General features: G+C 41.5%; 7 protein-coding genes across 16 annotated transcripts in view; all 7 read left to right on the forward strand.

The window, feature by feature from the left end:
* The window catches only part of LOC130072825 (protocadherin alpha-C2-like), a 121,801-nt gene that overhangs the window by 55,146 nt on the left and 38,857 nt on the right, over positions 1-27,798 (forward strand). For 2 of the 10 annotated variants that reach the window (XM_056238102.1, XM_056238106.1), the window contains exon 1: positions 23,145-25,613. The exons of 4 other annotated variants lie outside the window; for them this stretch is intronic. In XM_056238102.1, the coding sequence (XP_056094077.1) occupies positions 23,235-25,613 (2,379 nt within the window). In that variant the 5' untranslated portion in view covers positions 23,145-23,234. Of the gene's footprint in view, positions 1-20,306; positions 22,824-23,134; positions 25,614-27,798 lie in introns of those variants that run through there. 4 more of the 10 variants (XM_056238109.1, XM_056238100.1, XM_056238103.1 and 1 more) reach the window with 4 other exon arrangements.
* LOC130072838 (protocadherin alpha-3) lies at positions 1,276-3,724 on the forward strand. The gene has a single exon (XM_056238141.1). It carries the CDS (start codon positions 1,337-1,339, stop codon positions 3,722-3,724), a length of 2,388 nt encoding a protein of 795 aa, XP_056094116.1. The 5' UTR covers positions 1,276-1,336.
* Positions 4,367-6,887, forward strand: LOC130072836 (protocadherin alpha-3-like). Its single transcript, XM_056238139.1, has one exon. The coding sequence runs from the start codon at positions 4,478-4,480 to the stop codon at positions 6,863-6,865; it is 2,388 nt and encodes a 795-aa protein (XP_056094114.1). The 5' UTR covers positions 4,367-4,477; the 3' UTR covers positions 6,866-6,887.
* LOC130072839 (protocadherin alpha-3-like) lies at positions 7,542-10,036 on the forward strand. The gene has a single exon (XM_056238142.1). The coding sequence runs from the start codon at positions 7,661-7,663 to the stop codon at positions 10,034-10,036; it is 2,376 nt and encodes a 791-aa protein (XP_056094117.1). The 5' UTR covers positions 7,542-7,660.
* LOC130072837 (protocadherin alpha-3-like) lies at positions 10,826-13,375 on the forward strand. Its single transcript, XM_056238140.1, has one exon. It carries the CDS (start codon positions 10,988-10,990, stop codon positions 13,373-13,375), a length of 2,388 nt encoding a protein of 795 aa, XP_056094115.1. The 5' UTR covers positions 10,826-10,987.
* On the forward strand, positions 14,102-16,770 carry LOC130072850 (protocadherin alpha-3-like). Its single transcript, XM_056238153.1, has one exon. It carries the CDS (start codon positions 14,371-14,373, stop codon positions 16,768-16,770), a length of 2,400 nt encoding a protein of 799 aa, XP_056094128.1. The 5' UTR covers positions 14,102-14,370.
* Positions 17,089-19,920, forward strand: LOC130072851 (protocadherin alpha-3-like). The gene is made up of 2 exons (XM_056238154.1): positions 17,089-19,726; positions 19,900-19,920. Exons 1-2 carry the CDS (start codon positions 17,291-17,293, stop codon positions 19,918-19,920), a joined length of 2,457 nt encoding a protein of 818 aa, XP_056094129.1. The 5' UTR covers positions 17,089-17,290.

Genomic DNA, 27,798 nt, shown 5'->3' on the forward strand with positions numbered 1-27,798 from the left:
CGTTAACACAGAGAACATTCCCTATTCTGCTGACGCGGGCTACTTTGTGGCCAAGATCAGGGCTGTAGATGCAGATTCTGGTTACAATGCGCTGCTGTCTTACCACATCTCTGAACCCAAAGGAAACAATCTGTTCCGAATCGGAACCAGCAGCGGGGAGATCAGGACTAAGAGGAGAATGAGTGACAATGACCTGAAAACTCACCCGTTGGTCATTTTGGTTTGTGATAACGGAGAGCCCTCACTGTCAGCGACTGTGTCTATTGATGTTGTGGTTGTTGAAAGCGCTGGTGACGTCAAGACCCCATTCAGACATGCGCCGATAAAGGAGGAGAGTTTCTCGGATTTAAATCTGTATTTGCTGATCGCCATTGTGTGTGTGTCCGTCATCTTTTTACTGAGCCTCATCAGTTTGATAGCGGTAAAATGCCACAGGACAGACGGCAGTTTGGGCAGGTACAGCGCCCCGATGATCACCACACACCCTGACGGGAGCTGGTCTTACTCCAAAGCTACTCAGCAGTATGACGTGTGTTTTAGCTCGGACACACTGAAGAGTGACGTAGTGGTTTTCCCCGCGCAATTTCCGCCTGCAGATGCAGAACTGATCAGTATTAATGGAGGAGACACTTTTACCAGAACACAAACACTCCCTAATAAAGAGAAGGTAAGACATTCAAAATCGTTATTAAATTGTTGACTTTTACTAGGTGGCTTGCTGGCAGGTTGATTCTCATTTACATTCAAGCTAAATCTTTTAGTGTGTGTTTGCTATTTGCCTGGAGTTTTTTTTCCTGTAGTTTGTGCTGTCCATGGTGCTAATATATATATATATATATAAGTATTTTACACTGATTTATTGGATTTATTTTTATCCAGTTTATAATCTTTGCATTTGGAGGTTGAAGTTTTTATTAATTTTATTAGTAGTATTTTTTTTTTTTTACATTGTGTTTCCTTTAGTTTTGTTCAACTCAAGCTCAGCAAAAATATCTCACAAAGAGACATTTTCGCTCACGTTCAACAGCACAGGTCCAGACAGACTTTGTCCATTGCACTTAAAACATATGTAGCCTATTTTTTTTTCTCAGTTCCACACTAGCTATGTACATCCACAAGGTGTCATCAGCGACCTGCGTTGAAATTATTATTATTTTTATCATTCTCGTAGATACTCCTCCCTGTTTTGGGGCAGGGCGTTTGAGCTCGAACAGTGCTTTGTTCGTGAGAAGCCACAATAGAGGATTTCTGATTTGCAGCACAGTACATGGTTTATTTTACTATAACAATGTGCGAATGTGTTTAGTTTGTCCTCTGGATGTGGTGTTGACGGATCATGGCGAATTCACTAAAGGAACGAAACATATCGTGGATATATCTGACTGTATTTTATTTCCTTCCGAGGATGTTTTCTGGGCAAATTGTGTTTTCTGTGTCGGAGGAGGCCAGTCCTGGGACTACCGTTGGCAATATAGTCAAAGATTTAAACCTTAATTTGCAAGAACTGGAACACCGTGGATTTCAGATCGCTTCTGGACCCAACAAGAGGTATTTCGATGTAAATATGAAAACAGGAATACTGCAAATTAAAGAGAAAATAGACAGAGAAGAGCTATGTGGACGCAGCTTAAAATGCGCCTTAGAATTGGAGGCCATTGTTAATTCGCCATTGAACATGTACCGATTTGAAGTAAATGTTTTGGATATAAACGACAATTCTCCCACATTTCACTCCTCGTCGTTACAATTAAATGTATCTGAGGCGGCATTTATAGGGGAAAAATATTCTTTACCAAGTGCTGATGATGCGGATGTGGGCAGTAATTCAGTAAAGACCTACAAGCTGAGTCCGAATGAACACTTTTCTCTGGATGTACAGAGCGCAGGAGAGCAGAGTGTGTCTGCTGAGTTAGTGCTGCAGAAAGCTTTAGATCGAGAGAAACAAGCAGTGATCCAGCTCACACTGACCGCTGTAGACGGAGGAAAACCTCCAAAATCAGGGACAATACATGTAATTGTTAATATCATAGATGCGAACGACAATATTCCTGTGTTTACAAAGTCGCTTTACAAAGCTCGAATTCTAGAAAATGCTCCCATTGGAAGTTCCGTTATCACAGTACATGCGAGTGATGCGGACGAAGGAATAAACGGAGAGGTAGTATACTCTTTCATAAAACATGTTAATGATAAACACATCGAATCTTTCGCAATTAATCAAGTGACTGGTGAAATTACAGTTAAAGGTAAATTAGACCACGAGTCAAACAATGCTATTGAAATACGTGTGCAAGCGAAAGATAGAGGTTCGCTTCCAAGAGCAGCTCATTGTAAAGTATTGGTCGAAATAATGGACGTTAACGACAATATTCCTGAAATATCTGTAACGTCTCTTGTTAATGTTGTTAAGGAAGGTTTACCAAAAGGGACAATGGTCGGTCTGATTACAGTAAAAGATAATGATTCTGGTGAAAATGGATCTGTAAAATTGAAAATAATTGATTCCCTTCCGTTTGCATTACAGAACACCTATAAAAATAAATATTCTCTAGTGGTAGATGGTCCTCTAGACAGAGAGCGCGCGTCCGTGTATAACGTGACCATCACAGCTACTGATGAAGGGACTCCGCCTCTCTCCAGCACCAGTGTCATTGCTGTACACGTTTCTGATGTGAATGACAACGCGCCGCGCTTTCCAGAGCCCGTCATTAATGTTTCTGTGAAAGAGAACAGTCAGATTGGAGCTGTTATTCATACAGTATCTGCTTTAGATCCTGATGTAGGTGATAATGCCCGGATAACATATTCTTTACTAGAAAGCTCTAAAAGCGGCCCAGTAACATCCATGATCAACATAAACTCTGACAGTGGAGATATACACAGTTTACAGTCGTTTAACTATGAGGAGATCAAAACATTTCAGTTTAAGGTTCAGGCCACAGACTCTGGTGTTCCTCCTCTCAGCAGTAACGTGACTGTAAATGTTTTTATCCTGGATGAGAATGACAACAGTCCCGGGATTCTCGCGCCCTATTCCGAGCTCGGTTCCGTTAACACAGAGAACATTCCCTATTCTGCTGACGCGGGCTACTTTGTGGCCAAGATCAGGGCTGTAGATGCAGATTCTGGTTACAATGCGCTGCTGTCTTACCACGTCTCTGAACCCAAAGGAAACAATCTGTTCCGAATCGGAACCAGCAGCGGGGAGATCAGGACTAAGAGGAGAATGAGTGACAATGACCTGAAAACTCACCCGTTGGTCATTTTGGTTTGTGATAACGGAGAGCCCTCACTGTCAGCGACTGTGTCTATTGATGTTGTGGTTGTTGAAAGCTCTGGTGACGTCAAGACCCCATTCAGACATGCGCCGATAAAGGAGGAGAGTTTCTCGGATTTAAATCTGTATTTGCTGATCGCCATTGTGTGTGTGTCCGTCATCTTTTTACTGAGCCTCATCAGTTTGATAGCGGTAAAATGCCACAGGACAGACGGCAGTTTGGGCAGGTACAGCGCCCCGATGATCACCACACACCCTGACGGGAGCTGGTCTTACTCCAAAGCTACTCAGCAGTATGACGTGTGTTTTAGCTCGGACACACTGAAGAGTGACGTAGTGGTTTTCCCCGCGCAATTTCCCCCTGCAGATGCAGAACTGATCAGTATTAATGGAGGAGACACGTTTACCAGAACACAAACACTTCCTAATAAAGAAAAGGTAAGATAAGATAATACTTAGTTTTTTTTCTCATTTCCTTCTTTTTTAATTTTTGGCAATATGAGGCTTTGCTCCGATTTTGAGCTGAACATCTAACTGGCATCCTCTCTGTTGTCTTGATTATTTATTGTTTTGCAAATATCGTTTTTCGTATAGAGTGCAGACTTAAGTTTTTGCACAATGGACATTGCATTATTTGATCTGGTTTATTCTTAAAATGTTTTGGAGCTGTTCGTGGTACTGAACACCTCGCGTCCGAACGCCAAGATGGGAGATATTATGTCTTATCAGGAGAAAAAAAATGGCACATATAGTATAGCTTTTCAAAGTAACGAAACTTAATTTTCCCTTTTTTTTGTTCTTTTTTTTGTTTGTGCAATGTGCACTGACAAATCATACAACCATGAAACCGTATACAGTTAAGTTTTGGTAGATTTTAATCATCAATTAATATTAATGTTAAATAATATGACTGGAATATTATTTCTGGAATGCATCTACAGCACTTTTAGACACTGGCTGTCTTTTCACTGAATTATTACTTCGCCTCAATTTGTCCGCGCGGTGTCGTCAGAGACCGAGATTTTCTCTTACATCGGCTGTAAAGCGCCTCCTCGGTTAAGGGAGGGTTCGGTTTATCACGTGAGGCTTTTGTTCGTGAAAGGCCACATTACTGTGTCTCTGTTTTTGCAGGAGCAGTGAGGAATTACGGCGTTGTAGTGATTATTACCTCATGGATGAAACGGATATTTTAAAGGAATTATGAAAATGTCAAATCAAGGATTTAAATCGTGGATGTATTTTATTGCAGCGTTTTCCATTTGGAATATTACCGATGGACAGATTGTGTATTCAATATCAGAGGAGGCTGATCCGGGAACCACAGTGGGGAATATAGCAAAGGATGTGAACCTAAATCTTCCGGAATTAGAGCTTCGTGGGTTTCAGATCGTTTCAGGCCCAAATAAGAGGTATTTCAATGTTAATTTGAAAGGTGGCGTTCTCCTCGTCAAGGAGAGAATAGACCGGGAACAGTTGTGCGGAAGGAGCAGCAAATGCTCTTTGGAATTAGAAGCCATTGTTAACTCCCCCTTAAACATGTATCGACTCGAGGTGAATGTTTTAGACATAAACGATAACACTCCTACTTTTAAGTCACCAAAGACAGAACTAAATATTGTGGAATCAGCCTTCCCTGGCGAGAGATTTACTTTACCAAGTGCGTTTGACGCGGATGTGGGCAGTAATTCGGTGAAAAGCTACAAGCTCAGCCCGAATGAGCATTTCTCTCTGGATGTACAGAGCGGAGGAGAGCAGAGTGTGTCTGCTGAGTTAGTGCTGCAGAAAGCTTTAGATCGAGAGAAACAGTCTGTGATCCAGCTCACACTGACCGCTGTAGACGGAGGAAAACCTCCGAGATCAGGAACATCACAAATTATTATTAATGTGGAGGATGTGAATGATAACATTCCTGTATTTAGCCAATCTCTTTACAAAACACGAATTGTGGAAAATGCGCCTCCAGGCACCTCTGTTGTCACGGTCCACGCTAGTGACGCTGACGAGGGCTTGAACGGAGAAATTATTTATTCAGTGATACGCAGTGATGATGACAATACTGCTAACGCTTTTACCATTGATTCTGTCAGTGGCCTCATCTCTGTTGTGGGGAACATTGATTACGAAGCAAGCAATGCAGTAGAAATTCGCGTCCAAGCAAAAGACAAAGGCCCCAAACCAAGGGCTAGTCATTGTAAAGTTTTAATTGAAATTATTGATGTTAATGATAATGTACCTGAAATTTCCGTCACATCTCTCGCTGAAACTGTGAGAGAAGACGCTACTGCTGGTACAATGGTGGGACTGGTTACCGTTAAAGACGGAGACGGTGGAAAAAACGGTGCAGTTGTTCTAAAGATACGCGATTCTCCACCTTTTCGCATACAGAATACCTATAAGAATAAATATTCTCTAGTGGTGGATGGTCCTCTCGACAGAGAGCGCGCGTCCGTGTATAACGTGACCATCACAGCTACTGATGAAGGGACTCCGCCTCTCTCCAGCACCAGTGTCATTGCTGTACACGTTTCTGATGTGAATGACAACGCGCCGCGCTTTCCAGAGCCCGTCATTAATGTTTATGTGAAAGAGAACAGTCAGATTGGAGCTGTTATTCATACAGTATCTGCTTTAGATCCTGATGTAGGTGATAATGCCCGGATAACATATTCTTTACTAGAAAGCTCTAAAAGCGGCCCGGTAACATCCATGATCAACATAAACTCTGACAGTGGAGATATACACAGTTTACAGACGTTTAACTATGAGGAGATCAAAACATTTCAGTTTAAGGTTCAGGCCACAGACTCTGGTGTTCCTCCTCTCAGCAGTAACGTGACTGTAAATGTTTTTATCCTGGATGAGAATGACAACAGTCCCGGGATTCTCGCGCCCTATTCCGAGCTCGGTTCCGTTAACACAGAGAACATTCCCTATTCTGCTGACGCGGGCTACTTTGTGGCCAAGATCAGGGCTGTAGATGCAGATTCTGGTTACAATGCGCTGCTGTCTTACCACATCTCTGAACCCAAAGGAAACAATCTGTTCCGAATCGGAACCAGCAGCGGGGAGATCAGGACTAAGAGGAGAATGAGTGACAATGACCTGAAAACTCACCCGTTGGTCATTTTGGTTTGTGATAACGGAGAGCCCTCACTGTCAGCGACTGTGTCTATTGATGTTGTGGTTGTTGAAAGCGCTGGTGACGTCAAGACCCCATTCAGACATGCGCCGATAAAGGAGGAGAGTTTCTCGGATTTAAATCTGTATTTGCTGATCGCCATTGTGTGTGTGTCCGTCATCTTTTTACTGAGCCTCATCAGTTTGATAGCGGTAAAATGCCACAGGACAGACGGCAGTTTGGGCAGGTACAGCGCCCCGATGATCACCACACACCCTGACGGGAGCTGGTCTTACTCCAAAGCTACTCAGCAGTATGACGTGTGTTTTAGCTCGGACACACTGAAGAGTGACGTAGTGGTTTTCCCAGCGCAATTTCCGCCTGCAGATGCAGAACTGATCAGTATTAATGGAGGAGACACTTTTACCAGAACACAAACACTTCCTAATAAAGAGAAGGTAAGACATTAGCATGTAATGACACTAAGTTGCAAAACATTCATGCCTATGAAAGATTGGGTTTTGTACTGTTCAGAGCATTACTCCTCTTCGTGGCCTCATGTTCTTTTAAAATTACATTTATGTGCATTTCCTTGAACAGCTAATTGAATTGATTGTATTGATTTTTGCTCATTGTGTTTTAAGGTGTAAGGTTGCGCTCTGTTCTGATTGTTTTGTAGCCACTCTTGTAACTGTCCGAGGTCCTGAAGTCTATCATTTCTTTTTTGCGTGACAGGGTGGTGTCCCCTCTTTTAGTGGTATTTAATGTTTTTATTTTATTTTAGTTTGAATTATTAGTCCCCTTTAAGTTATAGTTATAGACGAAAAATGGGCATATGAAATATATATATATATATATATATAATTTAACGTTTTTTTAAATAAACAAAAAAAAAAATATTAAAAAAAGATAATAAATAAAACGTGCCCTAATCATAATTCACTTTTCAGCTGATTTGAGAGAGAGAAAAAGTCTCAGTATATTATTAATAATATTTCTGTAACAGCATTCAAATTTTTTGATCCCGCTGTACAGCATGCGTATATTTTATTTTATCTTTTTCCACAAGATGTCACTATGACTCTACACATTTCTATGTTCATCATTTTGCAAAGCTCCTCCCTGTTTGGGGAGTGTTTTGTTTCTTGCGGGGCGCTTTGTTCTCCAGTCTTCGGTCTGTGTTTGATAGAGATTCACAGTTTTGTGCTCCCCTCTGGAAATACCTGTTTGTTTTAAAACGGCTATGGTTACGGAATATAGATACAATGCTGCGACAACGACAAACGAAGTCGATCTTTCTCATTGTATTTTTTTGCATTTGGAAATACTCTAATGGCCAGATTATGTATTCCGTGCCGGAGGAGGCAAAACCGGGGACAACTGTCGGGAATCTAGCAAAGGACTTCAGCCTGAATTTAGACGATCTGGAGCTTCGGGGATTTCGTATCGTTTCAGGTCAGAATGAGAGGTATTTCGACCTAAATAGAAAGACGGGAACACTTCATATTAAAGACAGAATAGATAGAGAGGAGCTATGCGGACGAAGCTTAAAATGTGTGGTGGAACTGGAGGCCATTGTAAATTCTCCGTTGAATATGTACCGTTTTGAAGTAAACGTTTTAGATATAAATGATAATGCACCTGCATTTGCCTCCGAGAAAAAATATCTGAATATTTCAGAGCTGGCTTTGCCAGGAGATAGGTTTCCGTTACAGAACGCGTTTGACGCAGATGTGGGCAGTAATTCTATAAAGAGCTACAAGCTCAGTACAAATGAACACTTTTCTCTGGATGTACAGGGCGCAGGAGAGCAGAGTGTGTCTGCTGAGTTAGTGCTGCAGAAAGCTTTAGATCGAGAGAAACAGCCTTTAATTCATCTCACACTGACCGCTCTAGACGGAGGAAAACCTCCAAGATCAGGGACAATGGAGATAACCGTAAATGTTGAGGATGTAAATGATAACATTCCGGTATTTAGTAAATCACTTTATAAAGCTCGTGTGAGTGAGAATGCGCCACATGGTACATCAGTTATAACTGTTCATGCAAGTGATTTAGATGAGGGTCTGAACGGCGAAGTAGTTTATTCTCTTCTCAATCATGACTCTAACAAAATAATGCCATTTGCTATAGATTCCACTTCCGGTTTGATATCTGTCCAAGGCAATATAGACTACGAAGAATATGCTGCGATTGAAATACGTGTCCAGGCAAAAGATAAAGGCCCAAACCCAAGAGTGGCTCACTGTAAAGTTTTAATTGAAATTATCGATATTAACGATAATGTACCTGAAATATCAGTGACATCTCTCGCTGAAACTGTGAGAGAGGACGCTGGTGCGGATACAATGGTGGGGTTGATAACTGTTAAAGATGGGGATGCAGCTAAAAACGGTGCTGTTATTCTTAAGATACGTGATTCGGTACCGTTCAAAGTACAAAATACTTACAAAAATAAATATTCTCTGGTAGTAAACGGCCCTCTAGACAGAGAGCGCGCGTCCGTGTATAACGTGACCATCACAGCTACTGATGAAGGGACTCCGCCTCTCTCCAGCACCAGTGTCATTGCTGTACACGTTTCTGATGTGAATGACAACGCGCCGCGCTTTCCAGAGCCCGTCATTAATGTTTATGTGAAAGAGAACAGTCAGATTGGAGCTGTTATTCATACAGTATCTGCTTTAGATCCTGATGTAGGTGATAATGCCCGGATAACATATTCTTTACTAGAAAGCTCTAAAAGCGGCCCGGTAACATCCATGATCAACATAAACTCTGACAGTGGAGATATACACAGTTTACAGACGTTTAACTATGAGGAGATCAAAACATTTCAGTTTAAGGTTCAGGCCACAGACTCTGGTGTTCCTCCTCTCAGCAGTAACGTGACTGTAAATGTTTTTATCCTGGATGAGAATGACAACAGTCCCGGGATTCTCGCGCCCTATTCCGAGCTCGGTTCCGTTAACACAGAGAACATTCCCTATTCTGCTGACGCGGGCTACATTGTGGCCAAGATCAGGGCTGTAGATGCAGATTCTGGTTACAATGCGCTGCTGTCTTACCACATCTCTGAACCCAAAGGAAACAATCTGTTCCGAATCGGAACCAGCAGCGGGGAGATCAGGACTAAGAGGAGAATGAGTGACAATGACCTGAAAACTCACCCGTTGGTCATTTTGGTTTGTGATAACGGAGAGCCCTCACTGTCAGCGACTGTGTCTATTGATGTTGTGGTTGTTGAAAGCGCTGGTGACGTCAAGACCCCATTCAGACATGCGCCGATAAAGGAGGAGAGTTTCTCGGATTTAAATCTGTATTTGCTGATCGCCATTGTGTGTGTGTCCGTCATCTTTTTACTGAGCCTCATCAGTTTGATAGCGGTAAAATGCCACAGGACAGACGGCAGTTTGGGCAGGTACAGCGCCCCGATGATCACCACACACCCTGACGGGAGCTGGTCTTACTCCAAAGCTACTCAGCAGTATGACGTGTGTTTTAGCTCGGACACACTGAAGAGTGACGTAGTGGTTTTCCCCGCGCAATTTCCGCCTGCAGATGCAGAACTGATCAGTATTAATGGAGGAGACACTTTTACCAGAACACAAACACTTCCTAATAAAGAGAAGGTAAGATAAGTTAATACATATTTTGTTTTATTGGTGAATTAAGTCTTTGCTCCGATTTCGATGTACAACTGGCATCTTCTCTTTTGTCAGTCTTAATTATTTGGATCGATTTTTTTATATATAAAATATTTGTAGATTTTTTTAGAGTGCACGTAAAACATGGAACTTTTGTGCATAGTGGACAAGCGTTGTTCTACATGGTTTATTGTTAAAGTGGAATAGGAGCTGTTCGTGGTACTGAACACCGCCCGTCCAAATAGCAGATATTTGTCACGGTGTATCAGACATGAAACGTTTCATGTTATTTTTTCCCCCACATTGTTGAAATGATAACGTTTATATTGCACAATACAGGTTAAAATAATATATGTATTTTTCTTTTGTCACGACACGAGGTGACACATTTACCAAAACACACATGCTGCATAATACTGTGAATGGTTTGCATCGCAAACTTACTCTGTTTACACGCGTTTCATCTTCAAACATTTTTCCCATATGTTCTGAAAGTCAATATATTTTTTGTGGGTCTTTGTGGTTTTCATTTTAATTGACATTTTATATAATTCGTTTATTTGCCGTATACAGTTGAAACAGTTTTAAACCATTTTAATATAGAACTATTTTATTCTGGTTGATTATTTATAGAAGTAATGCTAGAATTACAATTTATTTATTTGACATTTTATGATCACTTAAAACGGAGAATAATGAATATATTGCTTCTGATTTGTTGATGTGATGGTCAAATTGGTCCGCGCGATGTCAGTATCTGACTGTTCTTTCATGACATGGCGAGGCTCCTCCTTATTTTCCTTTTTCGTTCGTCCTGCATAAGGGCTTTGTTAGTCGTTCGCCATTGTCCTTGGATACAGTCCACTCGTGGATTTAGCAGGAAACATTTTACAGACATGCGGGAGGATTTCAGTGATTTAACTTGAGTAACAGTGATTTTGTAAAATGGCTTTAACAGAAGGACGCATTTTCAAATCCTGGATATTTTTCGGTGTCTTTCTTCGCTTTGGCATTTTTACAGATGGGCAGATTGTGTATTCCATATCGGAGGAGGCAAACCCAGGCACGACAGTTGGAAATTTAGCTAAGGATTTTAACTTGAATCTACAGGACATTGAAAGACGTGGATTTCAAATTGTGTCGGAGAACAATGGAAGGTATTTTGATTTGAATTTAAAGACTGGTGTTCTTCACGTTAAGGAGAGAATAGACCGAGAGGAGCTATGCGAACAGAATGTGAGGTGTTCATTGACTCTAGAAGCAATTGTTAATTCGCCTTTGAATATATATAGATTTGAGATAAATGTACTAGATATTAATGATAACCCACCAATATTTCGTAACTCAAAGACAACAATAAATATTACGGAGTTAGCTATTCCAGGGGACCAATTCGCTCTACCTACCGCGTTTGACGCAGATGTGGGCAGTAATTCAGTAAAGACCTACAAGCTGAGTCCAAATGAACACTTTTCTCTGGATGTACAGAGCGGAGGAGAGCAGAGTGTGTCTGCTGAGTTAGTGCTGCAGAAAGCTTTAGATCGAGAGAAACAGCCTGTGATCCAGCTCACACTGACCGCTGTAGACGGAGGAAAACCTCCAAGATCAGGAACAATGCAGATTATTGTAAATGTTGAAGATGTAAACGATAACATTCCTGTTTTCAGTAAAATGTTGTATAAAGCTCGCGTAAATGAAAACGCGCCGCCGGGTACTTCCATTATTACAGTTCAGGCCAGCGACCCAGATGAGGGCGTAAATGGTCAGATTGTTTATGCCTTAGTTAACCACAATAATGATAAAAACGTCGATTCATTTTCAATAAACCCGGAAACTGGCGAGATTACGGTGAAAGGTAATGTGGATTATGAAAGAAAAAATGCTGTGGAGCTGCGCGTGCAGGCGAAAGATAAAGGGCATAAACCAAGAGCGTCTCTTTGTAAAGTGCTACTGGAAATTGTAGATATTAACGATAATGTTCCAAAAATCTCTGTTACATCGTTGGTTAATACTGTAAAAGAAGATGCTCCGATTGACACAATGGTTGGAATGATAACTGTAACTGATAATGATGCTGGTAAAAACGGACAGGTAACCTTAAAGTTTCAGGGGTCCGTTCCTTTTAAAGTTCAGAACTCGTACAAGAATTATTATACTTTAGTGGTAAACGGTCCCCTAGACAGAGAGCGCGCGTCCGTGTATAACGTGACCATCACAGCTACTGATGAAGGGACTCCGCCTCTCTCCAGCACCAGTGTCATTGCTGTACACGTTTCTGATGTGAATGACAACGCGCCGCGCTTTCCAGAGCCCGTCATTAATGTTTATGTGAAAGAGAACAGTCAGATTGGAGCTGTTATTCATACAGTATCTGCTTTAGATCCTGATGTAGGTGATAATGCCCGTATAACATATTCTTTACTAGACAGCTCTAAGAGTGGCCCGGTAACATCCATGATCAACATAAACTCTGACAGTGGAGATATACACAGTTTGCAGACGTTTAACTATGAGGAGATCAAAACATTTCAGTTTAAGGTTCAGGCCACAGACTCTGGTGTTCCTCCTCTCAGCAGTAACGTGACTGTAAATGTTTTTATCCTGGATGAGAATGACAACAGTCCCGGGATTCTCGCGCCCTATTCCGAGCTCGGTTCCGTTAACACAGAGAACATTCCCTATTCTGCTGACGCGGGCTACTTTGTGGCCAAGATCAGGGCTGTAGATGCAGATTCTGGTTACAATGCGCTGCTGTCTTACCACATCTCTGAACCCAAAGGAAACAATCTGTTCCGAATCGGAACCAGCAGCGGGGAGATCAGGACTAAGAGGAGAATGAGTGACAATGACCTGAAAACTCACCCGTTGGTCATTTTGGTTTGTGATAACGGAGAGCCCTCACTGTCAGCGACTGTGTCTATTGATGTTGTGGTTGTTGAAAGCGCTGGTGACGTCAAGACCCCATTCAGACATGCGCCGATAAAGGAGGAGAGTTTCTCGGATTTAAATCTGTATTTGCTGATCGCCATTGTGTGTGTGTCCGTCATCTTTTTACTGAGCCTCATCAGTTTGATAGCGGTAAAATGCCACAGGACAGACGGCAGTTTGGGCAGGTACAGCGCCCCGATGATCACCACACACCCTGACGGGAGCTGGTCTTACTCCAAAGCTACTCAGCAGTATGACGTGTGTTTTAGCTCGGACACACTGAAGAGTGACGTAGTGGTTTTCCCTGCGCAATTTCCGCCTGCAGATGCAGAACTGATCAGTATTAATGGAGGAGACACTTTTACCAGAACACAAACACTCCCTAATAAAGAGAAGGTAAGATAAGTTAATACATATTTTGTTTTATTGGTGAATTAAGTCTTTGCTCCGATTTCGATGTACATATCTAAATGGCATCCACTCTTTTGTCAGTCTTAATTATTTGGGTAGATTTTTTTAGAGTGCACGTAAAACATGGAACTTGTGTATGTATTACATAGTGGACAAGCGTTGTTCTACATGGTTTATTGTTAAAGTGGAATAGGAGCTGTTCGTGGTACTGAACACCGCCCGTCCAAATAGCGGATATTTGTCACGGCGTATCAGACATGAAACGTCTCATGTTAATTTTTTCCCACATTGTTGGAATGATAACGTTTATATTGCACAACACAGGTTAAAATAATATATATATATATATATATATATATATATATATATATATATATATATATATATATATATATATATATATTTTGGCACGAGGTGACACATTTACCAAAACACACATGCTACGTAATACTGTGAATGGTTTGCATCGCAAACTTACTCTGTTTACACGCGTTTCATCTTCAAACATTTCCCCCATATGTTCTGAAAGTCAATATATTTTTGTGGGTATTTGTGGTGTTCAAGTAATATTTTAATTGACATTTTACATTATTCATTTATTTGCCGTATACAGTTGAAACAGTTTTAAACCATTTTAATATAGAACTATTTTATTCTGGTTGATTATTTATAGAAGTAATGATAGAATTACAGTTTATTTATTTGACATTTTATGATCACTTAAAACAGAGAATATATTGCTTCTGATTTGTTGATGTGATGGTCAAATTTGTCCGCGCGATGTCAGTATCTGACTGTTGTGTGAGCTTTCATGAAATGGCGAGGCTCCTCCTTATTTTCCTTTTTCGTTCGTCCTGCATAAGGGCTTTGTTAGTCGTTCGTCCGCCATTGTCCTCGGATACAGTCCACTCGTGGATTTAGCAGGAAACATTTTACAGACATGCGGGAGGATTTCAGTGATTTTACTTGCGTAACAGTGATTTTGTAAAATGGCTTTAACAGAAGGACGCATTTTCAAATCCTGGATATTTTTCGGTGTCTTTCTTTGCTTTGGGATTTTTACAGATGGGCAGATTGTGTATTCCATATCGGAGGAGGCAAACCCAGGCACGACAGTTGGAAATTTAGCAAAGGATTTTAACTTGAATCTACAGGACATTGAAAGACGTGGGTTTCAAATTGTGTCAGAGAACAACGGAAGGTATTTCGATTTGAATTTAAAGACTGGTGTTCTTCACGTTAAGGAGAGAATAGACCGAGAGGAGCTATGCGAACAGAATGTGAGGTGTTCATTACCTCTGGAAGCAATCGTGAACTCCCCTTTGAATATATACAGATTTGAGATAAACGTTATAGATATCAATGATAACCCACCAATATTTCATACCTCAAAGACAACCCTAAATATTTCTGAATCAGCTTTTCCAGGGGAGCAATTCGCTCTAACAAGCGCGTTTGACGCAGATGTGGGCAGTAATTCAGTAAAGACCTACAAGCTGAGTCCAAATGAACACTTTTCTCTGGATGTACAGAGCGGAGGAGAGCAGAGTGTGTCTGCTGAGTTAGTGCTGCAGAAAGCTTTAGATCGAGAGAAACAAGCGGTGATCCAGCTCACACTGACCGCTGTAGACGGAGGAAAACCTCCAAGATCAGGAACAATGCAGATTATTGTAAATGTTGAAGATGTAAACGATAACATTCCTGTTTTCAGTAAAATGTTGTATAAAGCTCGCGTAAATGAAAACGCGCCGCCGGGTACTTCCATTATTACAGTTCAGGCCAGCGACCCAGATGAGGGCGTAAATGGTCAGATTGTTTATGCCTTAGTTAACCACAATAATGATAAAAACGTCGATTCATTTTCAATAAACCCGGAAACTGGCGAGATTACGGTGAAAGGTGATGTGGATTATGAAAGAAAAAATGCTGTGGAGCTCCGCGTGCAGGCGAAAGATAAAGGGCATAAACCAAGAGCGTCTCTTTGTAAAGTGCTACTGGAAATTGTAGATATTAACGATAATGTTCCAAAAATCTCTGTAACATCATTGGTTAATACTGTAAAAGAAGATGCTCCGATTGACACAATGGTTGGAATGATAACTGTAACTGATAATGATGCTGGTAAAAACGGACAGGTAACCTTAAAGATTCAGGGTTCTGTTCCTTTTAAAGTTCAGAACTCATACAAGAATTATTATACTTTAGTGGTAAACGGTCCCCTAGACAGAGAGCGCGCGTCCGAGTATAACGTGACCATCACAGCTACTGATGAAGGGACTCCGCCTCTCTCCAGCACCAGTGTCATTGCTGTACACGTTTCTGATGTGAATGACAACGCGCCGCGCTTTCCAGAGCCCGTCATTAATGTTTATGTGAAAGAGAACAGTCAGATTGGAGCTGTTATTCATACAGTATCTGCTTTAGATCCTGATGTAAGTGATAATGCCCGGATAACATATTCTTTACTAGAAAGCTCTAAAAGCGGCCCGGTAACATCCATGATCAACATAAACTCTGACAGTGGAGATATACACAGTTTACAGACGTTTAACTATGAAGAGATCAAAACATTTCAGTTTAAGGTTCAGGCCACAGACTCTGGTGTTCCTCCTCTCAGCAGTAACGTGACTGTAAATGTTTTTATCCTGGATGAGAATGACAACAGTCCCGGGATTCTCGCGCCCTATTCCGAGCTCGGTTCCGTTAACACAGAGAACATTCCCTATTCTGCTGACGCGGGCTACTTTGTGGCCAAGATCAGGGCTGTAGATGCAGATTCTGGTTACAATGCGCTGCTGTCTTACCACATCTCTGAACCCAAAGGAAACAATCTGTTCCGAATCGGAACCAGCAGCGGGGAGATCAGGACTAAGAGGAGAATGAGTGACAATGACCTGAAAACTCACCCGTTGGTCATTTTGGTTTGTGATAACGGAGAGCCCTCACTGTCAGCGACTGTGTCTATTGATGTTGTGGTTGTTGAAAGCGCTGGTGACGTCAAGACTCCATTCAGACATGCGCCGATAAAGGAGGAGAGTTTCTCGGATTTAAATCTGTATTTGCTGATCGCCATTGTGTGTGTGTCCGTCATCTTTTTACTGAGCCTCATCAGTTTGATAGCGGTAAAATGCCACAGGACAGACGGCAGTTTGGGCAGGTACAGCGCCCCGATGATCACCACACACCCTGACGGGAGCTGGTCTTACTCCAAAGCTACTCAGCAGTATGACGTGTGTTTTAGCTCGGACACACTGAAGAGTGACGTAGTGGTTTTCCCCGCGCAATTTCCGCCTGCAGATGCAGAACTGATCAGTATTAATGGAGGAGACACTTTTACCAGAACACAAACACTTCCTAATAAAGAGAAGGTAAGACATTTTTTTTGTTGAAAAGTTAGGAAAACAAATAATTCAGTTCGATTTAGTTTCCTGTTGCGCATAGGTTGATCGTCTTTTGCACTAACGCTGTCCGTGGTGCTGAAAGCGCAAATGCTCTAAGAAATCAACTGTTATTTTGTCCGATATTGTTGACTTTTTTTAAAGATTTAATTTTGTAGTTATTAACCTTGTTCAGTATATGCTTCCGATGCCACTGTTATACTTAGACAGCCAGAATGATGTGGACACATCAAATTTGTTTTAATTTTATGCTCTTATAACTGATAGATTAAACATATCAAAATATGTTATTATATTTTTTGAAGAAACAGTAGAGTTTGCAGTTATCCGCACGATGTCACTAGCCTTCTATTTTACAGGAGAATTGCCATAACTCCACTATAAGCTCCTCCTCATTTTGTAGCTTCTCGAGCAGAGAGGCTTTGTTCAGATTTCGCCATTGTGTCAGGAAGCTGCTGTAGTGCGTGGTTTCGTGTGAACGTTTCCTCAGCGACTATGCTATCGGGTTTTTATGATTTTGTCTTATCCAGAAGGTTTAGAGGCAATGGAATCCAAACGGCAATCAACATTTCGGTTTTGGCTTTCTGTGTACTTTCTGTGTTGGCTTTGGAATATAACCAGCGGACAGTTTGTCTATTCCGTGTCTGAGGAAGCAAACCCAGGAACTACAGTTGGGAATTTGGTGAAGGATTTTAATCTGAATATTCAAGATCTCGAGGTACGAGGGTTTCATATAGTTCCGGGACCGAACAAGAGGTATTTCGATGTAAATACAAAAACTGGCGTTCTCCATGTCAGAGAAAGAATTGATCGAGAAGAAATATGCGAGCAGAATATTAAATGTTCGCTGCCTTTAGAAGCCATGATTAGCTCTCCATTGAATATTTACAGATTTGAAATAAATGTTGTTGACATTAATGATAATGCACCCTCATTTCGGACACCAATAACAAATTTGAATATCAGCGAATCAGCTTCTCCAGGGGAGAGGTTTCCATTACAAAGAGCGTTTGATGCTGATGTTGGTGTTAATTCGATAAAGAGCTACAAACTGAGATCGAATGAACACTTTTCTCTGGATGTACAGGGCGGAGGAGAGCAGACTGTGTCTGCTGAGTTAGTGCTGCAGAAAGCTTTAGATCGAGAGAAACAAGCGGTGATCCAGCTCACACTGACCGCTGTAGACGGAGGAAAACCTCCTAAATCCGGTACAACAGAGATTATTGTTAACGTTGTAGATGTTAATGATAACATTCCTATTTTCAGTAAGTCTCTGTATAAAGCCAAAACCATTGAGAATGCGGCACGTGGTACTCACGTGATTACTGTTAAAGCTACTGATTTAGATGAGGGTGTGAACGGTGATATAATGTATGCACTCGTCAACCACGACAATGAAAAAAATGTAAATACATTCTCGATAAACCCTGAAACGGGTGAAATTACTGTGCAAAATGATGTAGATTATGAGCAGAGGAATGCAATAGAACTTCGAGTACAAGCAAAAGATAAAAGTAATAACCCGAGAACAGCACACTGTAAAGTATTGGTCGAAGTTGTGGATGTGAATGACAACATACCGGTGATATCTGTGACGTCTTTAGTGAGCACTGTTAAAGAAGATGCTCCGATTGACACAATGGTTGGAATGATAACTGTAACTGATAATGATGCTGGGAAAAACGGACAGGTAACCTTAAAGTTTCAGGGGTCCGTTCCTTTTAAAGTTCAGAACTCGTACAAGAATTATTATACTTTAGTGGTAAACGGTCCCCTAGACAGAGAGCGTGCGTCCGTGTATAACGTGACCATCACAGCTACTGATGAAGGGACTCCGCCTCTCTCCAGCACCAGTGTCATTGCTGTACACGTTTCTGATGTGAATGACAACGCGCCGCGCTTTCCAGAGCCCGTCATTAATGTTTATGTGAAAGAGAACAGTCAGATTGGAGCTGTTATTCATACAGTATCTGCTTTAGATCCTGATGTAGGTGATAATGCCCGAATAACATATTCTTTACTAGACAGCTCTAAAAGCGGCCCGGTAACATCCATGATCAACATAAACTCTGACAGTGGAGATATACACAGTTTACAGACGTTTAACTATGAGGAGATCAAAACATTTCAGTTTAAGGTTCAGGCCACAGACTCTGGTGTTCCTCCTCTCAGCAGTAACGTGACTGTAAATGTTTTTATCCTGGATGAGAATGACAACAGTCCCGGGATTCTCGCGCCCTATTCCGAGCTCGGTTCCGTTAACACAGAGAACATTCCCTATTCTGCTGACGCGGGATACTTTGTGGCCAAGATCAGGGCTGTAGATGCAGATTCTGGTTACAATGCGCTGCTGTCTTACCACATCTCTGAACCCAAAGGAAACAATCTGTTCCGAATCGGAACCAGCAGCGGGGAGATCAGGACTAAGAGGAGAATGAGTGACAATGACCTGAAAACTCACCCGTTGGTCATTTTGGTTTGTGATAACGGAGAGCCCTCACTGTCAGCGACTGTGTCTATTGATGTTGTGGTTGTTGAAAGCGCTGGTGACGTCAAGACCCCATTCAGACATGCGCCGATAAAGGAGGAGAGTTTCTCGGATTTAAATCTGTATTTGCTGATCGCCATTGTGTGTGTGTCCGTCATCTTTTTACTGAGCCTCATCAGTTTGATAGCGGTAAAATGCCACAGGACAGACGGCAGTTTGGGCAGGTACAGCGCCCCGATGATCACCACACACCCTGACGGGAGCTGGTCTTACTCCAAAGCTACTCAGCAGTATGACGTGTGTTTTAGCTCGGACACACTGAAGAGTGACGTAGTGGTTTTCCCCGCGCAATTTCCGCCTGCAGATGCAGAACTGATCAGTATTAATGGAGGAGACACTTTTACCAGAACACAAACACTTCCTAATAAAGAGAAGGTAAGACATTTTCTTTTTTTTAAAGTTAGGAAAACAAATTATTCAGTTCGATTTAGTTTGGAGCTTCAATTTTTGTTGAATTACTCGTGCTGCTTATCGTTCATTCATTATTTATTTTAGATCAAGACTGAGGGGAAATTAATTATAAACCATTACAGCAGCTTCTTCCCAAACTCTTTTATTCCTGTTGCGCACAGGTTGATCGTCTTTTGCACTGACGCTGTCCGTGGTGCTGAAAACGCAAATGCTCTAAGAAATCAACTGTTATTTTGTCCGATATTGCCATACACTTATAAATATATTTTAGTTCCATGTCTTCTTATCCTGTCTTGTAAGTTGACTTTTTTTTAAAGATTTAATTTTGTAGTTATTAACCTTGTTCAGTATATGCTTCCGATGCCACTGTTATACTTAGACAGCCAGAATGATGTGGACACATCAAATTTGTTTTAATTTTATGCTCTTATAACTGATAGATTAAACATATCAAAATATGTTATTATATTTTATGAAGAAACAGTAGAGTTTGCAGTTATCCGCACGATGTCACTAGCCTTCCATTTTACAGGAGAATTTCCATAAGCTCCTCCTCATTTTGTAGCTTCTCGAGTAGAGAGGCTTTGTTCAGAATTCGCCATTGTGTCAGGAAGCTGCTGTAGTGCGTGGTTTCGTGTGAACGTTTCCTCAGCGACTATGCTATCGGATTTTTATGATTTTGTCATATCCAGAAGGTTTAGAGGCAATGGAATCCAAACGGCAATCAACATTTCGGTTTTGGCTTTCTGTGTACTTTCTGTGTTGGCTTTGGAATATAACCAGCGGACAGTTTGTCTATTCCGTGTCTGAGGAAGCAAACCCAGGAACTACAGTTGGGAATTTGGTGAAGGATTTTAATCTGAATATTCAAGATCTCGAGGTACGAGGGTTTCATATAGTTCCGGGACCGAACAAGAGGTATTTCGATGTAAATACAAAAACTGGCGTTCTCCATGTCAGAGAAAGAATTGATCGAGAAGAAATATGCGAGCAGAATATTAAATGCTCGCTACCTTTAGAAGCCATGATTAGCTCTCCATTGAATATTTACAGATTTGAAATAAATGTTGTTGACATAAATGATAATGCACCCGCATTTCATACATCAATAACAAATCTAAATATTACAGAATCAGCTATTCCAGGGGAGAGGTTTCCATTACAGAGCGCGTTTGACGCAGATGTGGGCAGTAACTCTTTAAAGAGCTACAAACTGAGTCCAAACGAACATTTCTCTTTGGATGTACAGGGCGGAGGAGAGCAGAGTGTGTCTGCTGAGTTAGTGCTGCAGAAAGCTTTAGATCGAGAGAAACAGCCTGTGATCCAGCTCACACTGACCGCTGTAGACGGAGGAAAACCTCCTAAATCCGGTACAACAGAGATTATTGTTAACGTTGTAGATGTCAATGATAATATTCCTGTTTTCAGTAAGTCTTTGTATAAAGGCAAAAGCATTGAGAATGCAGCACGTGGTACTCACGTGATTACTGTTAAAGCTGTTGATTTAGATGAGGGTGTGAACGGTGAAATCATTTATTCAATAGTGAATCACAACAATGACAAAAATGTCGATGCCTTTTCGATAAACTCAGAAACAGGTGAAATTACTGTGCAAAAAGATGTAGATTATGAGCAGAGGAATGCAATCGAACTCCGAATACAAGCAAAAGATAGAGGTTATAATCCGAAAGCGGCACACTGTAAAGTATTGGTCGAGGTTGTGGATGTGAATGACAACATACCGGTGATATCTGTGACGTCTTTAGTGAGCACTGTTAAAGAAGATGCTCCGATTGACACAATGGTTGGAATGATAACTGTAACTGATAATGATGCTGGGAAAAACGGACAGGTAACCTTAAAGATTCAGGGTTCTGTTCCTTTTAAAGTTCAGAACTCGTACAAGAATTATTATACTTTAGTGGTAAACGGTCCCCTAGACAGAGAGCGCGCGTCCGAGTATAACGTGACCATCACAGCTACTGATGAAGGGACTCCGCCTCTCTCCAGCACCTGTGTCATTGCTGTACACGTTTCTGATGTGAATGACAACGCGCCGCGCTTTCCAGAGCCCGTCATTAATGTTTATGTGAAAGAGAACAGTCAGATTGGAGCTGTTATTCATACAGTATCTGCTTTAGATCCTGATGTAGGTGATAATGCCCGGATAACATATTCTTTACTAGAAAGCTCTAAAAGCGGCCCGGTAACATCCATGATCAACATAAACTCTGACAGTGGAGATATACACAGTTTACAGACGTTTAACTATGAGGAGATCAAAACATTTCAGTTTAAGGTTCAGGCCACAGACTCTGGTGTTCCTCCTCTCAGCAGTAACGTGACTGTAAATGTTTTTATCCTGGATGAGAATGACAACAGTCCCGGGATTCTCGCGCCCTATTCCGAGCTCGGTTCCGTTAACACAGAGAACATTCCCTATTCTGCTGACGCGGGCTACTTTGTGGCCAAGATCAGGGCTGTAGATGCAGATTCTGGTTACAATGCGCTGCTGTCTTACCACATCTCTGAACCCAAAGGAAACAATCTGTTCCGAATCGGAACCAGCAGCGGGGAGATCAGGACTAAGAGGAGAATGAGTGACAATGACCTGAAAACTCACCCGTTGGTCATTTTGGTTTGTGATAACGGAGAGCCCTCACTGTCAGCGACTGTGTCTATTGATGTTGTGGTTGTTGAAAGCGCTGGTGACGTCAAGACCCCATTCAGACATGCGCCGATAAAGGAGGAGAGTTTCTCGGATTTAAATCTGTATTTGCTGATCGCCATTGTGTGTGTGTCCGTCATCTTTTTACTGAGCCTCATCAGTTTGATAGCGGTAAAATGCCACAGGACAGACGGCAGTTTGGGCAGGTACAGCGCCCCGATGATCACCACACACCCTGACGGGAGCTGGTCTTACTCCAAAGCTACTCAGCAGTATGACGTGTGTTTTAGCTCGGACACACTGAAGAGTGACGTAGTGGTTTTCCCAGCGCAATTTCCGCCTGCAGATGCAGAACTGATCAGTATTAATGGAGGAGACACTTTTACCAGAACACAAACACTCCCTAATAAAGAGAAGGTAAGACATTACATAGCCTAAAGTTTTTTTATATATATATATATTAATTTGTTAATCCCAAATCTTTAAAATGTATAACCCGAAAACAAATGTTTTTTTTTTTCACTGTTCCTAAAGAAACCAGTAAATATTTGTTTTGTTTCTTTTGTCATGTTATAGCCTAGTTCTCTCTCCGAAGCCACTTGGTGTCAGTATAGTGTTTCGAAACGTTCGAGCGCGCCCACATTGGCTCCTCCTCGTCCTTACTTGAGCGCCTTACTCACTCATGCGCTTTGTTCTATTTCGTCTTCATGGCTGCATCTGCATGCATAGAAACAAATTACATATAGTGGAATACAACCAAAGAATGGAACCTGTTTTGTCAATATTTTTTTTTGCAGCGATTGGTGGAGATTACAAAATAGATGCGTAATGGCTAGGATAATTCTTCTCGGTGGGACTGTTATTTGTCTGGTTTTGCTGCGTTTGCAGTCTATGGCTTCAGCCCAGATCGCATACTTCATTTCAGAGGAGGTGAACACAGGGACATTTGTTGGAAATATCGCAAAGGATCTTAATTTGAATATCCAAGAACTGGAATCACGCGGATTTCACATCCCTGCAGTTTTGGGAAGGAGATATTTTGAGGTTAATTCGAAAACGGGTGTTCTGTTCGTGAGCGAAAGGATCGACAGGGAGGAATTATGTACTGCCTCACCGCAATGTTCAGTGAATTTAGAAGCCATTGTTAATAATCCATTAAACCTGTTTCGCATTGAGGTCAATATTTTAGACATTAATGACAATGCTCCGTCGTTTCGTGTTAGGTCTAAGCAATTTAACATATCGGAGTATGCGTTTGTTGGCGACAGATTGCAGTTGCCGAGAGCGTCGGATCCTGATGTTGGAGCGAACTCGGTAAAGAGCTACAAACTGAGTCCGAATGAGCATTTCTCTCTGGATGTACAGAGCGGAGGAGAGCAGAGTGTGTCTGCTGAGTTAGTGCTCCAGAAAGCTTTAGATCGAGAGAAACAGCCTGTGATCCAGCTCACACTGACCGCTGTAGACGGAGGAAAACCTCCCAAATCTGGTACAATACAGATAATCATAAATGTACAAGATGTAAATGATAACGCACCCGTGTTTGGTAAAGCTCTTTACAAAGTGCGTATTTTTGAGAATGCACCAATGGGAACATTAGTCATAAATCTGAATGCCACTGATTTGGATGAGGGTGTAAATAGTGAAATAATTTATTCTTTAGTTCACCAAGAAAGCGATGACAAAACAAACAAGGTTTTTAAAATTGATTCTGCTACCGGTGTCATTTCAGTGCAGGGCAGTGTGGATTTTGAGCAACACAATGCTTATGAGATTCATGCTCAGGCTAAAGACAAAGGAGCGAGTCCGCGGTCCGCGCACTGTAAAATATTAGTAGAAGTTTTAGATATAAATGACAACGAGCCAGAAATATCATTAACGTCACAAGTGAACACAGTAAGGGAGGATGCTAAAAAAGAAACAACGGTTGCTTTGATAACGTTATCTGACAAAGACTCGGGAAAGAATGGGAATACGCACGGGAAAGTGGTAGGTGATGTTCCTTTTAAATTAGAGTCATCGTACAAGAATTATTATTCTCTTGTAGTGGATGGGCCGTTGGATAGAGAGCGTGTTGATCGATATAATGTCACAATCATGGCGTCAGATGAAGGGACCCCGCCTCTTTCTTCCATACGCGTTTTAACAGTGTATGTATCTGATGTTAATGACAATCCCCCGCGTTTTCCAAATCCTGTTATAAATGTATTTGTAAAAGAAAATGGCCTTAAAGGCCAAATCATTTACACTATTTCGGCTGTTGATCCAGATTTAGATGAAAATTCCAAAATTACTTATGGAATACTGGAACCACTTCACAAATCCGGAACTACATATTCTGCTGTTAGTGTAAACTCTGACAGTGGAGATATACACTGTTTACAGTCGTTTAACTATGAGGAGATCAAAACATTTCAGTTTAAGGTTCAGGCCACAGACTCTGGTGTTCCTCCTCTCAGCAGTAACGTGACTGTAAATGTTTTTGTCCTGGATGAGAATGACAACAGTCCCGGGATTCTCGCGCCCTATTCCGAGCTCGGTTCCGTTAACACAGAGAACATTCCCTATTCTGCTGACGCGGGCTACTTTGTGGCCAAGATCAGGGCTGTAGATGCAGATTCTGGTTACAATGCGCTGCTGTCTTACCACATCTCTCAACCCAAAGGAAACAATCTGTTCCGAATCGGAACCAGCAGCGGGGAGATCAGGACTAAGAGGAGAATGAGTGACAATGACCTGAAAACTCACCCGTTGGTCATTTTGGTTTGTGATAACGGAGAGCCCTCACTGTCAGCGACTGTGTCTATTGATGTTGTGGTTGTGGAAAGCGCTGGTGACGTCAAGACCCCATTCAGACATGCGCCGATAAAGGAGGAGAGTTTCTCGGATTTAAATCTGTATTTGCTGATCGCCATTGTGTGTGTGTCCGTCATCTTTTTACTGAGCCTCATCAGTTTGATAGCGGTAAAATGCCACAGGACAGACGGCAGTTTGGGCAGGTATAGCGCCCCGATGATCACCACACACCCTGACGGGAGCTGGTCTTACTCCAAAGCTACTCAGCAGTATGACGTGTGTTTTAGCTCGGACACACTGAAGAGTGACGTAGTGGTTTTCCCAGCGCAATTTCCGCCTGCAGATGCAGAACTGATCAGTATTAATGGAGGAGACACTTTTACCAGAACACAAACACTCCCTAATAAAGAAAAGGTACGATTTTTTTATGGGGCCAGTTAAAATGTACTTTTTTCTTTAATTCCTATGTGTTTACAAAAATCTTGTATTGAGCTTCTGACATCTCCTGTTGAAACATTATTTAGAGCGCATGAGAGCTCTCCGTGGTGCTGAAACACACTGCGATTGAGCCAACGCCAACAGTGTGCTGAATGGTGCCTTATTGAATACCAATATTTGTTTGGCCAAAGTAAACAGAACAATTTTGAGATTTTCCCTCAACTGTTTTTATTTTAATTTTTTTAATTTGTTGACCTCTTGTATAATGCAGAGATTACCACGGCTGTTTCTAGGTCTGAAAATGAGTCCGAAGTCTGTGACGTGAAGCGGATTTGTCGCTGTCTGTCATGTTGGTTAAAGAGGCCATGCTCGGCTTTTGTGTTTCGCTGGGAAAATCTCTGACACATAAACAGAAAAGAAAAAAAAAATGCTGCCACTGGGCTTGAATTTTCCAATACTATCTTACTGAACACATGACTTTCCCCCGTTCTCTTCCTTGGCTTATTTCTTTCTTTTTCACTTACAACATGCAGTACTGGTTGTGCACCTTTTCATAATATTGTCTCTCCCATGCATTCCAAACACTCAACCTTTCTCTTTTTCAATCCATTTACTAGCTATTTCCCAATGGAAGTTTAATTTAAATTCATTTTGTAAACAGGATTCAGTAGATTAGCATTAGCAGTAGCTCTCTCTCCATGCAGCTGAGGCCTCTCAGCAGGGTGTGAGCCATACGGGTAATTTCTACAGCCTATAATTTGGAGAAGGGCTGTCTTATATCCCTATATAGTTCTGTCTCATTCACAAATTAAACATGTTTTATTTCTAACATGGTTTGATACCGTAAATGGCCAGTTGGATTCTTTTTTTTCTTTCTTTTGTCTATGCTTTTAAGGCAATCTGATTGTGTTTGTCTCTGCTTTAGTCTTTAGTGGATTGCATGAGCTTGCATTGTAAATATGAAAGTCACATATTTACATTTTTCTAGTTAAAAATATAACAGTAAGCATAACAGTAAGAGTATTTAAGGGAGGGAGTGTGTGTGTGTGTGTGTGTGTGTGTGGGGGGGGGGGGTAACCTGAATATTAGAATTTCTTAGAATTTGACAGCATCATTTAAACTGACAAGGGCTCCAGAAAAAAACTGATGACCCATAAGCATGATTTGAGAATGTTCCAAACAGCATATTATTGTGTACTTGAATTGAAGCAAGAACATCTAAATTTTTGTAAAACAGAGTTTGCATTATATATGCACATTCGATTAATGTCCTGTGATTAATGTTCTGTGCACAGCAACTTCTTTTTTATATTTTTTGTGCGCTTTAATCTATGAGGATTTTTACAGTTTTACACTAGACATGCAGGTTTGTTTTTTTGCTGTATTTGCTTTGTTGTGTTGTGCAGAACCACACAAAGCAGAATTCAGCTTTGTTATTGTCTCTGTGCCGGCTGAGATTTTCCTTCCAAGCGGATGCATGTTGCCTGTGTGGGAGAACGAGAGGGGGGATGGGAGAGAGAAAAAAGGGATAGAGAAAGGGAGGAGAGTGGGGGTGTTGAGAAAGGAGAGATGGGATAAAAGGTAGAGGGAGGAATACGCAGATAGACAGACACTGAGAGAGAGAGAGGGGGGGGGGGGGGGGTATAAATGGAGTGGGGGAAGGGACGGTAATTTTCCGTTCTGCGCTGCAGGAGCCCTTGGTTTGCAGGCTGAGCTCATAGCTGTGACATCATCACTGTCAATCACACCAAAACCCCACCCTGTGCTCCAGTTCTGCTGAGGACAGAGTCACTCTCACAACAACTGCAAACATAGTTGTTTATAGAGTGAGTGTATGTGTGTCTGTGTTTGTGATAGTTTGCTAATATGAGAAGAGGTTGCACAATTGATGTTTGTTGACCAGCAGTGTTAATAAGAGTGTCAGCAGCAGAGGCTTCATTACAGTCCTGTGATCACCCTGGTTTGTATAGAGCATTAAATCGATTTCATGAGCACATTACTTTCATTTGTACATAGAAAGAAAAATAATTCAGCTTATTGCTTTGCATATCAGTAATTTCACTTAGTGCAAGAGAAGTCTGAACAAATAGAAACTGAGTTTAACATCAGTTGTGCTGCATTAGAACATTAAATCCTTCCTTGTAACATGACTTGCAAGAAT

Source organism: Rhinichthys klamathensis, unplaced genomic scaffold (assembly GCF_029890125.1).
Source record: "Rhinichthys klamathensis goyatoka isolate OS25496 unplaced genomic scaffold, OSU_Roscu_1.1 h1tg000509l_1, whole genome shotgun sequence".
NCBI lineage: Eukaryota > Metazoa > Chordata > Actinopteri > Cypriniformes > Leuciscidae > Rhinichthys > Rhinichthys klamathensis.